The following is a 14,397-nucleotide window of genomic DNA, read 5'->3' on the forward strand; positions in this document are numbered from 1 at the left end:
ACAAGTATCTGTTTTCTGATAGGTAAAACTTTGTTTTATTTTTCCCTTTGAGTCTCCTCTTTTTAGTCAATCACTATCTTGTAAATTCATTTTTAGAGTGTTGACTGCCGTCTGCTAACAGTGAATTGATGGGTAGTTGAGGAGCATAGTTATTCTGCCAAGAAAAGAAGAATGTGCCTAATAGTGATAGTTGCAGTGGGGGAAATATTTGCTTGTGATCAGTAGAATTTTGCTTTTCATTGATTTGCTGCAATGGAAGTTTACAAATTTGTATCTATATGTAATTATGTGGGAGCACTTTGTGAAACAGTACTTAAGTAATTTATTTCTTTTTATTTCTAAGCCACTGATCTTGTACTACGGAAGGTTATCAATTTTTCTGACTGCACGGTGTGCCTTGACAAAAGAAATGCTAGTGGTAAAATAGAATTTTATCAAGATCCACTGCTTTACAAATGTTCCTTTAGAACTCGTCTACATTTTACATATGACAACCTTAATTCCAAGATGCCATCTATCATTAAAGTAAGTAACCCAAATATTTTTTTTGTGTTTACTAATGTAGCACTTTCTTAATTGAAGATTTGAAATTCAGGAAATTTTTTTCATATGTTGCCAAATAAGCTAAACATTTACTTGAGGAAATGTTTAACTCTGTTGCATTGAGATGTACTTCTGATATATACTGGGAGGACCTCCCATGGGAATTCTATGAAAGCCCATAATTTCTCCTTTCTGGTGTGGGATAAACAACCTAGTTCTAACAGTTCCCAGAAGCCTCCAGCTAGCCACACAGGTTCCTTGCAAATAAATACATTTGCTATATTTAGAACTATGATCAGATTCATTTCTATTCAAATATGACAGATATACTACTCCCCCCCCCCCACCCCCAGACAAAATGGCAGTACATTTAGAACAGGACATTACGTCAAAGCTGGAACCTATTTTATAAGGGCAACATACAGTGGGGGAAATAAGTATTTGATCCCTTGCTGATTTTGTAAGTTTGCCCACTGACAAAGACATGAGCAGCCCATAATTGAAGGGTAGGTTATTGGTAACAGTGAGAGATAGCACATCACAAATTAAATCCGGAAAATCACATTGTGGAAAGTATATGAATTTATTTGCATTCTGCAGAGGGAAATAAGTATTTAATCCCTCTGGCAAACAAGACCTAATACTTGGTGGCAAAACCCTTGCTGGCAAGCACAGCGGTCAGACGTCTTCTGTAGTTGATGATGAGGTTTGCACACATGTCAGGAGGAATTTTGGTCCACTCCTCTTTGCAGATCATCTCTAAATCATTAAGAGTTCTGGGCTGTCGCTTGGCAACTCGCAGCTTCAGCTCCCTCCATAAGTTTTCAATGGGATTAAGGTCTGGTGACTGGCTAGGCCACTCCATGACCCTAATGTGCTTCTTCCTGAGCCACTCCTTTGTTGCCTTGGCTGTATGTTTTGGGTCATTGTCGTGCTGGAAGACCCAGCCACGACCCATTTTTAAGGCCCTGGCGGAGGGAAGGAGGTTGTCACTCAGAATTGTACGGTACATGGCCCCATCCATTCTCCCATTGATGCGGTGAAGTAGTCCTGTGCCCTTAGCAGAGAAACACCCCCAAAACATAACATTTCCACCTCCATGCTTGACAGTGGGGACGGTGTTCTTTGGGTCATAGGCAGCATTTCTCTTCCTCCAAACACGGCGAGTTGAGTTCATGCCAAAGAGCTCAATTTTTGTCTCATCTGACCACAGCACCTTCTCCCAATCACTCTCGGCATCATCCAGGTGTTCACTGGCAAACTTCAGACGGGCCGTCACATGTGCCTTCCGGAGCAGGGGGACCTTGCGGGCACTGCAGGATTGCAATCCGTTATGTCGTAATGTGTTACCAATGGTTTTCGTGGTGACAGTGGTCCCAGCTGCCTTGAGATCATTGACAAGTTCCCCCTTGTAGTTGTAGGCTGATTTCTAACCTTCCTCATGATCAAGGATACCCCACGAGGTGAGATTTTGCGTGGAGCCCCAGATCTTTGTCGATTGACAGTCATTTTGTACTTCTTCCATTTTCTTACTATGGCACCAACAGTTGTCTCCTTCTCGCCCAGCGTCTTACTGATGGTTTTGTAGCCCATTCCAGCCTTGTGCAGGTGTATGATCTTGTCCCTGACATCCTTAGACAGCTCCTTGCTCTTGGCCATTTTGTAGAGGTTAGAGTCTGACTGATTCACTGAGTCTGTGGACAGGTGTCTTTCATACAGGTGACCATTGCCGACAGCTGTCTGTCATGCAGGTAACGAGTTGATTTGGAGCATCTACCTGGTCTGTAGGGGCCAGATCTCTTACTGGTTGGTGGGGGATCAAATACTTATTTCCCTCTGCAGAATGCAAATAAATTCATATACTTTCCACAATGTGATTTTCCGGATTTAATTTGTGATGTGCTATCTCTCACTGTTACCAATAACCTACCCTTCAATTATGGGCTGCTCATGTCTTTGTCAGTGGGCAAACTTACAAAATCAGCAAGGGATCAAATACTTATTTCCCCCACTGTAAGTGTGTATATACCCATATAAAAACAGAAGTAGACACAGTAATGCACAAATCCTTCTGCACAAATTTACACTTGTTCTGATGAAGAAATGAATTTGTGCATTTTCTCTATATTTGTACAATGTGCAGGGCCGGCTTAACCTATGGACCAGGTGAGGAGCTGGCCCAGGGTGCCAGAGAGAGGGAGTGCCAAACTCCTAAGCCAGTGATGTCACTGGTCGTATAGGTTAAGCTGGCTCAGACCTTACCTGGCGGTGTTGCATGTTCAGGGAAAAAGGAATAGCCGGCAACCCCCTTCCTTTTTCCATCTCAGGCCATCTTCTCCTATCTACCTTTAAAGCTAGTTTTCTCCTCCCAAACACAGACAGAGTTTTACCTGACACTACCCACATCAGTGCCCTGACATCTTCCTTCTGCTGTGCCCCAGCCCCTCCTTTCATATAAGTTCCTATTTCCACAGGGGGGTGGCAGAGGGTAGACTCAGAGGCTGATGCATATAGTGTTAGGTGAAATGCTGTTGGTATTCAGGAGGGGGAAACTGTCTTTAAAGGCTGGCCAGGTGGGAGGATAGCCGAGGGGGGTGGGGGGAGTGTGCCAGTGGTAGGGCACCAAACCAAAAGTTGGCTCAGGGTGCCATGGTACCTTGAGCCGACCCTGCCAATGTGTTATATAAAATACCTACATATCCTGCAAAAGCAGTTAGAGCACAGCATAGCAGTTAAAAAGAAATATTGGTTTAATAATATAAATAAAATGCAAGATAGTGTCAAATTTATTGTGTATACATAGAAACATTGTTTTGCTAAAGACATTAACTTTTAAGAGAACATAGGTCTTCCTTTGAGGAAGTAAGAAAAAAAAAACTATGATATTGCTTAATTAGTAGTGACAGATCAAAGAGATAAAATTGAAAGGGTCCCTCTGGAATTACAGTGTGAATCATCAAAAAATTGTCAGTACATTTTACCTTAGAAGCACAGATAAGTAATCCAGAGCTCAGTTACTCATAGTCCTGAAGAATTGCTGAGACAGGACTTGCTGCTGTAGGGAGGAAAACTATAGTGGTGAGTATTTACCTTCTGGGAAATTGTTCAAACTTGGGAAAAAGGCGGAACTGGGATTAAATAGGTAATTTCACAGGCCTTTTATATTGCTGTATTTATTTAACAAAAGCAGTTTAAAGTATAGTTTAGCATTTAAAATCACAGTTTAGAGTTTGATTATAAAACCAGTTAGGTAAGAGCTTAGCAGTTAAAAAAGGTCTCAGTTTAGAGTTTGATTCATACCCCCCACCCCATCTCTCACCACCCTAGGCTTAATCTTTGTTTTATAGGCTTTTAAAGCCAGTTAGGGAGATAGAAAGTTTAATAAGGGCACCTTCAACAGCAAAAAATTAGCTCTTAGCAATTCAGGATTAGTAGGTCCTTGAAGAAAACCTAAAATAGTATAATATATAATTAGTAAGCTTAAGGGACTTTCAGTTTACTTAACTTTAATCACTTGGTAATGTTAATTAGCATCTCATCAGTACTAAGATGAAGGCAGCAGCGAGATAGGGCTATTCAGTTTTTTTTGCACTGGATATCACATGTGTGATTATCAACCAGTTGACAAGAAGTTGCATGTATATACTTGGTACAAAGAACTTCTAGCACTCAGTGAATGAGTCCAATCCCTTGAGTTTAGATAGGGGATGATCTGAGGCAGTCAAAAAAGGTATATAGTGGAAACCTTCAGGGGTATAGAAAGTCCTATTTCTAGTCTGGCAGCCTCTGTGCTGCCATGGATGTGAAAGTCTCCTGAAATGCATTATCCTAATGTGGCAGGAAGTGATCCTGCAGCTAGAACCTGCCCTCTAAGTGATGTAATATCCACTCTCACCAAGGATGAGTCTCCATAGGTATGTGTCCAGGAGGGAAGGGTGAGGACAACTATTGTAATTAGTGATTCTATCATTAGGCAAGTATATAGCTGGGCAGCTGGTGTACATGATGACTGCTTGGTAACTTGCTTGCCTGGTGCAAATGTGGCATATGTCACAAATCACCTAGATATGATTTTAGGCAGTGCTGGAGAGGGGCCAGCTGTCTTGGTATATGTGGGTACCAGTGACAAAGGAAAGTGTGGGAGGGAGGCTCTGGAAGCCAGATTAAAGCTTTTAGGTAGAAAGTTGAAATCTAAAAACTTGTGAGCAGTATACTCAGAAATGTTACCTGTTAGAGGTGCAAAAGCCAAGAGAAAGGCAGAGCTTTGGATCTCAGTGCATGGATAAGATGATGGTGCAGGGAAGAGGGATTTAAATTTGTATTTTTGTAAATGGTGTATAAAAAATATTGCTCACCTGGGGTGGTTAGTCTCTGTACTTGGCTGCTGAGTGTTGTAGGAGGTTCTGGGCTCCCGGGACAATTGGAACCCCATTGCTGTCCTGCAGACTCGCTGGTCTGGGGAAGGGCTGGCTTTGAGAGATGCTGGAGGAAGGGAGGAGCAAAAGCACCAGTGGACCCAGAAATGCTCAAGGTCACGTGTGCTGGATGCATTCTGGGTTCGTTTGGACTGTAGGCAGCTTAGACAGGCAGCAGCAGCATTGTTGCTGCTGTGGGTAAGCTGGATTGGTGCGCAAGCATGATTAGCATGCATGCAAGGGAGTAGGCATCAGAGAGTACCTGAATTGGTGCGAAGAGCACGCCTGTAGGTGGAGGAAGCAATGACCTGGATGTAGGTATGCTGGAAGTATACTCCTGAGCTTGGGACCCTGGCAAGGTACAGTGCAGGCAGCAGAGCAGGGAAGGCTATGTTAGTGGCAAATAAATTGCCAGATAGTGCTGGGTCAGTGCTAGGTTGGGTTGGCATGCTGGAGAGTATGGTGGTTGGCTGCTGTTGGGTCAACAGAAGGTAGGGGAATTTAAAAAAGGTCACCAGAAGGTAGGGGAATTTAAAAAAAAAAAATGTATAAACCAGCTGGCTGGCAGCAACAGTTCATAAGTAGCCCTGGCAAGATATAAGTAGGATGGAGGAGTTGAGTAAGTGGCTAGTGAGTGGTGGGCCAGTGAGTCTGGACAGTATGTAATCAACAGTATAGGGCATGCTGGACTGGAGAAAACAATAGCATGATTGGCTAGCAGCAAATGGTGTGTAGGGAATCCTTAAAATGTAAAAGCTGCATCGAAGAAGGACTGAAAACTTTAATAAATTATTATGTGTGATTGAGGGGGGTGTTTGTGAAGATATGTTTAAATGAACCATTTGAAGAATGTTTTATTTGTGGAAACCAAAAGGGAAAGTATGGCATCAGGGGCTATAGCTTTATGCTAGAACTCTAGGGGCAAGTGCAGTTCTAAGGCTCTATATGTGCAGGAGCTCTGTGAAGGAGTGAGTGACACAGTTTGAAAGTGCTGTTAGAAGTTTAGTTAAAGGAGCAGCTTGGAGAGAGAAGCAGCTAGGATTGTTTGCTGGGTATTTTGGTCAAACAAACTTCTCTACTGATTTATTTTGAGGTGTTTGTGTAAGCTCTTGTTTTTGAGAGAGAAAATTGTTTTCTTGTTGAGAAACAAAGAGATTTCTGTCTGATTAAACTCTGGGTTGAAATATATATTTAATGAGAATTAAAATATAAACAGACAAAAGATTATTAGAGTTATTTTAGAAGAAAATATTGTTAAAATCCATTTTTGGGAGTTGTGAGAAACTATAGTAATGTAAATGTTCTCACAGAGGTAAAGTGGGAATGAAGGTCATCCAACAGGTTTACTTAGTTCATGAAACCTGGTCAGCAATAATTGAGAAAGATATTGAAACTATCTATCTATCTATCTATCTATCTATCTATCTATCTATCTATCTATCTATCTATCTATCTATCTATCTATCTATCTATCTATCTATCTATCTATCTATCTATCTATCTATCTATCTATCTATCTATCTATCTATCTATCTATCTATCTATCTATCTATCTATCTATCTATATTGGCTGCATATTGCTATGCTGGTATTTGAATGGGAATTGAAGTGTAAGTAAAGAAAATTATTAAGAGAGAATTTACGTAAGTACACAGGTATTGCCATACTGGGACAGACCAAAGGTCCATCAAGCCCAGCATCCTGTTTCCAACAGTGGCCAATCCAGGTCACAAATACCTGGCAAGATCCCCCAAAAAGTACAAAACATTTTATGCTGCTTATCCCAGAAATAGTGGATTTTCCCCAAGTCCAATTTAATAATGGTCTTATGGACTTTTCCTTTAGGAAGCCATCCAAACCTTTTTAAAACTCTTCTAAGCTAACCGCCTTTACCACATTTTCTGGCAAGGAATTCCAGAGTTAAATTACATGTTGAGTGAAGAAAAATTTTCTCTGATTTGTTTTAAATTTACTACTTTGTAGCTTCATCGCATGCCCCCTTGTCCTAGTATTTTTTGAAAGCTTAAACAGACACTTCACATCTACCCGTGCTACTCCACTCATTATTTTATAGACCTCTATCGTATCTCCCCTCAGCTGTCTTTTCTCCAAGCTGAAGAGCCCCAGCCGCTTTAGCCTTTCCTCATAGGGAAGTCGTCCCATTTCCTTTATCATTTTCATCGCCCTTCTCTGCACCTTTTCTAATTCCATTATATCTTTTTTGAGATGCTGTGACCAGAATTGAACACAATATTCGAGGTGCGGTCGCACCATGGAGCGATAAAAAGGCATTATAACGTCCTCATTTTTGTTTTCCATTCCGTTCCTAATAATACCTAACATTCTATGTGCTTTCTTAGCCGCCGTTGCACACTGAGCAGAAGGTTTCAACGTATCATAAGCGACGACACCTAGATCCCTTTCTTGGTCAATGACTCCTAACGTGGAACCTTGCATGACTTAGCTGTAATTTGGGTTCCTCTTTCCCACATGCATCACTTTGCTCTTGCTCACATTAAACGTCATCTGCCATTTAGACGCCCAGTCTCCCAATTTCGTAAGGTCCTCTTGTAATTTTTCACAATCCTCCAGCAATTTAACGACTTTGAATAACTTTGTGTCGTCAGCAAATTTAATTACCTCACTAGTTACTCCCATCTCTAGGTCATTTATAAATATGTTAAAAAGCAGCAGTCCCAGCACAGACCCCTGGGGAACCCCACTAACTACCCTTCTCCATTGAGAATACTGACCATTTAACCCTACTCTTTGTTTCTATCTTTTAACCAGTTTTTAATCCACAATAGAACATTACCTCCTATCCTACTATGAATCCCATGACTCTCCAATTTCCTCTGGAGTCTTTAATGAGGTACTTTGTCAAACGCCTTCTGAAAATCCAGATACACAATATCAAGTGGCTCACCTTTATCCACATGTTTGTTCACCCCTTCAAAGAATTGTAATAGATTGGTGAGGCAAGATTTCCCTTCACTAAATCCATGTTGGCTTTGTCTCATTAATCCATGGTTTTGAATATTCTCTGTAATTTTGTTCTTTATAATAGTCTCTTCCATTTTGCCAGGCACCGACATAAGACTCACCGGTCTATAATTTCCTTGATCTCCTCTGGAACCTTTTACATTGGCCACCCTCCAATCTTCTGGTACCATGCTTGATTTTAAGGATAAATTACATATTACTAACAATAGTTCCGCAAGTTCATTTTTAAGTTCTATCAGTACTCTGGAATGACTACCATCCGGTCCAGGAGATTTGCTATCCTTCAATTTGTCAAATTTCTTCTCCCAATCTATTTTAATGGTTACAAAGCCGGCTCTGGTCTTAGTAAATTGGCCCTAGTGACCTGCACTTTCACTTGAGCAGTGAAGCAGTCTTGTGGCAAGGAGATTTTTAAAGGAAAGCGTCTCTGTGTTCTCAGTTTCTGCTCTGAATTTGAAATCTGCTTCAGTGATAGTATAAAATGGAGAATCTGCCAGAAGCTAAATCTATTGCTGTAGCAGAGCTGAAGTAGTTTGGTGAGGAATGAACAGATTGTCGTCTAATTGAATATGCCTGAGCTATAGAAACTCATTCAGCTCTCTCACTAACTGGAAAAGGTTCAGCTTACAAAATTTGATTTTATAGCTGTGGGTGTTTTATGATTGAAAATGTTTGTGTGTGATATGAGCGGAAGGTTATTGGAGCTGCTGTAAACAAACCAACACCTCTTTAAGGAAGGGATAAATAGGTTTCAAGGCAGAGATCTATCAGTTGACCATTGATTATAATTAGCTAGTTATGAAGAGTAATAAGTCAAAGAAGACACTGACAAAGGTTAGAAACATGCACACATAGGCTCTGATGCTCAGAAGCAAATGCGGGCACTAGTGGCCATTAGCACCAAACTAGTGCCAAATACTCAGAGCTGACAAGCATATGAAACAATGAGCTCACCGGCTCTGAGTGCAGTGAGCATGCAAATGTATGCTAAAGAGGTAATTCCGTATTCCTCCCCAATGCTCAGCGGGCAGTGTGCCAAATAAGGGCACTGCTCCCACGGCAAACCTTATGCCAATTCGGAACTGGCGTTAGGGTTGTGCTGAGCTGTGGGAAGGACTAGGGAGACTGGTGTTGTTGATGGCCTTGCAGTGATCAGTGGAGGAAACGTGGCTGGGAGGAGCAGCTGGGATCAGGGAGGTAGGAATAGTAACTCCTCAGTGTGTTTGTGTTTTCCAGCTATCAACTAAACCTACTTCCTAAACTAGGACAAAATAGAAAACCCTGACATGACTCAATAAAAGAAATGTGGGAATAAATTATACTGGGTTTAACTGAGGGGAAATCCCAGATAATATTCCTAGCTTCTGTCCCTGGTTGGCACCTCTTCCTCCTCCTTCCCTCCTCCTCTCTGGCGTTCTGAGCATGCGCTGAAGAGCTGTGCTTGATGCGCAACTCTAGAGCGCAGGCACCATCTTTCCCCTTTACTTCCAAATGCTCGAAGCTAATAACGTGCATAGAATTTGCATACTGTTAGCGTGGAGCATTAGGAAGTAATTTCTTGGTGCTGTATGAAACAACACTGGAGTTTTGAGCATCTGACCCGTAGTGAAAACGAAACCAGGGTTTTCATTGAGGTTTTTAAAGATAGAATAGTAGGAATTCCTGTTCCTGAAACAGTGAGCTTACTATTGGAGAGAGGAGATGGGAACTTAAATTTTCTTCCACCCACCCACAAGAGAGCACTGAGCTAGTGAAGAATGTATTGCTTATGGAGCAATATTACTGTGTGCATACTCAAATGTATTTAATAAGAGTATAGGTAAAATCTCAGATCTGAGTTTAGTAAATAGAGATATAGTAGTATAGTAGTAGTAGTATCATAACCACTTGTAACCACTCGCCTCCACCTATCCTCCTCTCTTCCTTCCCGTTCACATTAATTGATTTGATTACTTTATTTATTTTTTGTCTATTAGATTGTAAGCTCTTTGAGCAGGGACTTTCTTCTATGTTTGTGCAGCGCTGCGTACGCCTTGTAGCGCTATAGAAATGCTAAATAGTAGTAGTAATATGTATTCAGTAGAAATACCAACTTACCTTGGAGAAATCCAGTGAGGGAATGTTAATAGCTGTAAAGAAAAAAAAAGCAAGATTAAAAGAAAATAATCATTCTTAACTATAGTGGTAAAAATATTGAAAGAATATTTTTACATTTGACATTCTTTCTGAATAGTGAAACTGTTGGAAAAATTGTTGATATAGAGAAGTAACTGTTGCTGGTTTACTCTTTCCAAAAATACAAGAACTAGGGAGCACATAACGAAGCTACTAAGTAGTAAATTTAAAACAAATCAGAGAAAATATTTCTTCACTCAGTGTGTAATTAAACTCTGGAATTCGTTGCCAGAGAATGTGATGAAAACAGTTGGCTTAGCAGAGTTTTAAAAAGGTTTAGACAAGTTCCCACAAATAAAGTCCATAATCTATTATTAAGATGGTCTTAGGAAATTCACTCTGTAGGGATTTTGCCAGGTACTTGTGACCCGGATTGGCCACTGTTGGAAACAGGATACTGGGCTTCATGGACCTTCGGTCTGACCCAATGTGGTAATTCTTATGTATTTCCAGTTCATTTCTGAGAGACTGAAAATAATATTGTTATGCAAATGTTTTTAACATCTTATATACTTTATTCGGTATTATTTTACATGCACTGCTTTGTTTTTAATGTATTTTTAAAATCTGATTTTAATTATGATTTTAAACTTAAGTGCAATAATAAAATTGTAAAAACATTTACTATCATAGTACTTTGTAATATTTGTGTTATATATATATAAATAACATCTTAAACATTTATTAATATTGAAACACTTTATTCTTTGTTAAATACCCTGGTTTGGTGTAGAATAATTGGAAAAAACCGCCAACCACCAAAACTGTAACAAATGATAGCATCATTTTCTTAAGTGTAACTACATTTCTCCACCAGCAGGGGGGTTTACATTATATTTATGCTGATGATATTCTTTAGATTTTCCCATGTAAGAATTCACTTATAGTAATATATGCACATATCTAAGAGGCTTTTGGTAAGGGTATTAGTTTGGATGCAAATACAAAGTTTTATGTTGAATCCAGGCAAAACTAATGTTTCGTGGGTGGATGATAACAATATAGATTACCCATTGACTAACCCGACTTAATCAGTGGTTACTTTTACAGTTGGGAATGGTTTTATATTCCAAATTATTGATGGAAACCTATGTGGGCCTCATAGTGAAAACGTTTTTTTGGCTGTTAATGGTTATTTGCCAAATTAGACCATTCTTGAAGGTTTAGTACTTGTGACAGGTGATACAAGCTACAATATTACCTCTCTTAGATTACTAACATTGTGTTACTGGGAGCAGTGGTCAAACATTTTAGCAAATATTGTGAAAGCCTACAGCCAAGTTGATTTATGGGAGGACAAAGTTGGATTGGGTTTCCCCATTTCTGAATCAGTTACACTGGCTTCCAAAGAAGAAACATTTTATTTAAGCTGCTGCTAATTTTTAAAATCTTGATTGGGCTGGCTCCATCATATATAATATTAATCACACAAAAAATACCTTTTGCATTACAGCACTAATGCCAAGAAACATATAAGGTAATATTCTCTTTTAGCAGGGAGAAAAAAGGACCTCAAATGATAATTGTCCAGCTGTGACAGTCTTAATCAGCGTCAAAGTTTTTTCTTTTATATTTATTTATTTATTTAGATTTTGCTCACACCTTTTTCAGTAGTAGCTCAAGGTGAGTTACATTCAGATACTCTGGATATTTCTCTGTCCTAGGAGGGCTCACAATCTGTACCCGAGCAATGGAGCGTTAAGTGACTTGCCAAAGATCACAAGGAGCAGCAGTGGGATTTGAACCGGCCACCTCTGGATTGCAAGACCGGTGCTCTAACCACTAGGCCACTCCTCCACTCCATAGGTTTTGTTGGGATCTGCATCCATGTTAGCCAAACCCCAACTGATTTTTGCTAGAACACCCTCGTTCTTGGATTTGTTTCTTAGTCTAATAAAACAAATAATACTTACTCACTCAGAAGTGAATAAATAAAAAAAAGTTTATTCTGGAAACAAGTAAATAGTAGCTCAAGCCAGGGGCGTAGCCAGCCTTCCGTGGGAGAGGGGTCCAGAGCCCGGGGGGAGGGGGCACATTTTAGCCCTCCCCCCGGCGCCGCCCCCCCACCGCCGACATTGCCGCCCCCCCTCCCGCCGCGAAACCGCCGCCGCTGCAGCCTACCTTTACTTTTGCTGGCGGGGGATCCCACTCCCCGCCAGCCGACGTCTTCTTCTTAGTCGCTTCCCGCTTTTCAATTTGTTTGCTGACGTCCTGCACGTTGTACGTGCAGGACGTCAGACTCAGAGAACAGAACTGTTCTCTGAGTCTGACGTCTTGCACGTACAATTACGTGCAGGACGTCAGCAAACAAATTGAAGAGCAGGAAGGACTGGAAGACGTCGGCTGGCGGGGAGTGGGATCCCCCGCCAGCAAAAGTAAAGGTAGGCGGCGGCGGGGGCGGGTTCGCCGGGAGGGGGGTCCTGGGGTGAATCTGCGGGGGCCCCGGCCCCCTCAGGCCCCACGTAGCTACGCCACTGGCTCAAGCAGAGGCTTATAGCAAGTCTGAAATACAGAAAAGAAATTATTAGATCAACTCCCTTATTTCCATGCAAGTTCACTGCCACGGGAACAAGGAGGCCCAACCTACATAGATTTCCCTCATTTTTATTCAGTTGATTTAGTATGTTATAGAATAATCCAGAAACTAATTACCATTTTAGCACATCCCACCAACCAATCATCTACTTTCCTAATCCAACACATCTGACTTCTATCCTATCAATTATCAGTTCATACCTGAATTCCTAGAATAGCAGTTATGCCACCCTACCTGGCTCTGAGTCACAGTCAGGCTTTCTTCATCCACCTACTAGTAACTTCTCTCCCACCATACCTTTTGTCACAAATTCCATGCCCACTCCTCATGCTATTTCAGCAGTTTTTTTTATGTTTAATAATTTTTATTGATGAAATTGCACTTCAACTGCACATTTGCACAATACAAAGCATCCATTTTGAAAACACTACGTTCTAACAGCTTGCAACTATAACTACACCATCATCAAACTTTTAATCATTTTCTCCCTTCCCCCCCCCCCCCCCCCCAGAATGCTGCCACACTCTCCCTGCCTATTGCACATTCTAGTACAGCATTTTTTTTTTATATCAAGTATCCAAACTATATACTAGCTGAGCTTGTGGTTAAGCTAGCAGACTGTTCCCAACTTCCGCCTTTCACTATCCAGATACAGTGTGGTTTCAAAATGTATGAAACACAGGAAATGTTGACCCAAGAATTAATACAAATTCAAATAATCCATTAAAGTTATATTAATTATCCATTAAATTTATATTAATTACATTGGACCATTCTATATGCATGTACTTATCTTCATTAAGCTTGTAATAAAGTTCATAATCAATAAATTCTTAAGCTGTCTTGTACAATATCTTGGCCTAGACATGACCTTAACATTGGTTAGCAAAAATACAGAAAACAACTGGGTTTTTTTTTCCCATTCTGTGACACATCTCCCTCCCGAAGATCTTGTATAACCATCTCTCACCCACACACATCTGTCTCAGTAAAAGGATCCACTTCCCCTTCTCCCATTGCTTGCCCAACAAATCACACTAAATGTGTAAACATGTTTTTGGGTCCAGTTTAGTTAGAAGGACTGTGAGTCACTTGGGTGTCCTTGCTCAATTTCAAAAGGCCACCTTGCAGCCTGATCTAGTTAGCAAGGATTGAAAACAGCACACAGAATAATTAGGGTGTGGATGAAATAAATCTTACAGGTAACCCTTGTTTGTTTCCAGAGGAGTGCTCTGCATATACAAACATTAGGGGTCCCGTGCCCCCCCCCCAACAGAGTTTTCTACAGTTCAGTAAATCTTTCACTTTCCTTTAAATTTTCTTCATTATTCTGTTACTTATTATAACTTCAAGAAAACACAGCAGTGCTTAACTTTGTTTTCATCATATATGGCCCGTGTTATTGCTAGTCTCACAATGCTAAGCTTATCTCAGATTTGTTACGTTTTACACAGTTTTATAGTTCATCTTTACTATTTATTGTTAAACTTTTAAATGTTGCATTAGTTGTGAGCGCATTGAACCAAACATGTTTTGGATAATGCGGGATATAAAAAATGAATAAGTGAAATGAAATGAAAAATTGTATGTTCCCAAAAGACACTTGCGATCTGAAGCTGTTAGCCTCTTTATGCAGCCTTCCCCTCAGAAATATTGCTTATGCAAAATGAGGAAAAAGGCCATAGGGGAACAAGGTCTCATTTTCTGGAATTATTTACCATTAGA

General features: G+C 40.5%; 1 protein-coding gene across 1 annotated transcript in view; it reads left to right on the forward strand.

Moving 5' to 3' along the window:
* VPS13B (vacuolar protein sorting 13 homolog B) overlaps positions 1-14,397 on the forward strand; it is a 1,674,799-nt gene that overhangs the window by 110,199 nt on the left and 1,550,203 nt on the right. The window contains 1 exon segment of the mRNA XM_030217225.1: positions 344-525. Within this exon segment, the coding sequence (XP_030073085.1) occupies positions 344-525 (182 nt within the window).

This window comes from Microcaecilia unicolor, chromosome 1 (assembly GCF_901765095.1).
Source record: "Microcaecilia unicolor chromosome 1, aMicUni1.1, whole genome shotgun sequence".
In the NCBI taxonomy this organism is placed as follows: Eukaryota; Metazoa; Chordata; class Amphibia; order Gymnophiona; family Siphonopidae; genus Microcaecilia; species Microcaecilia unicolor.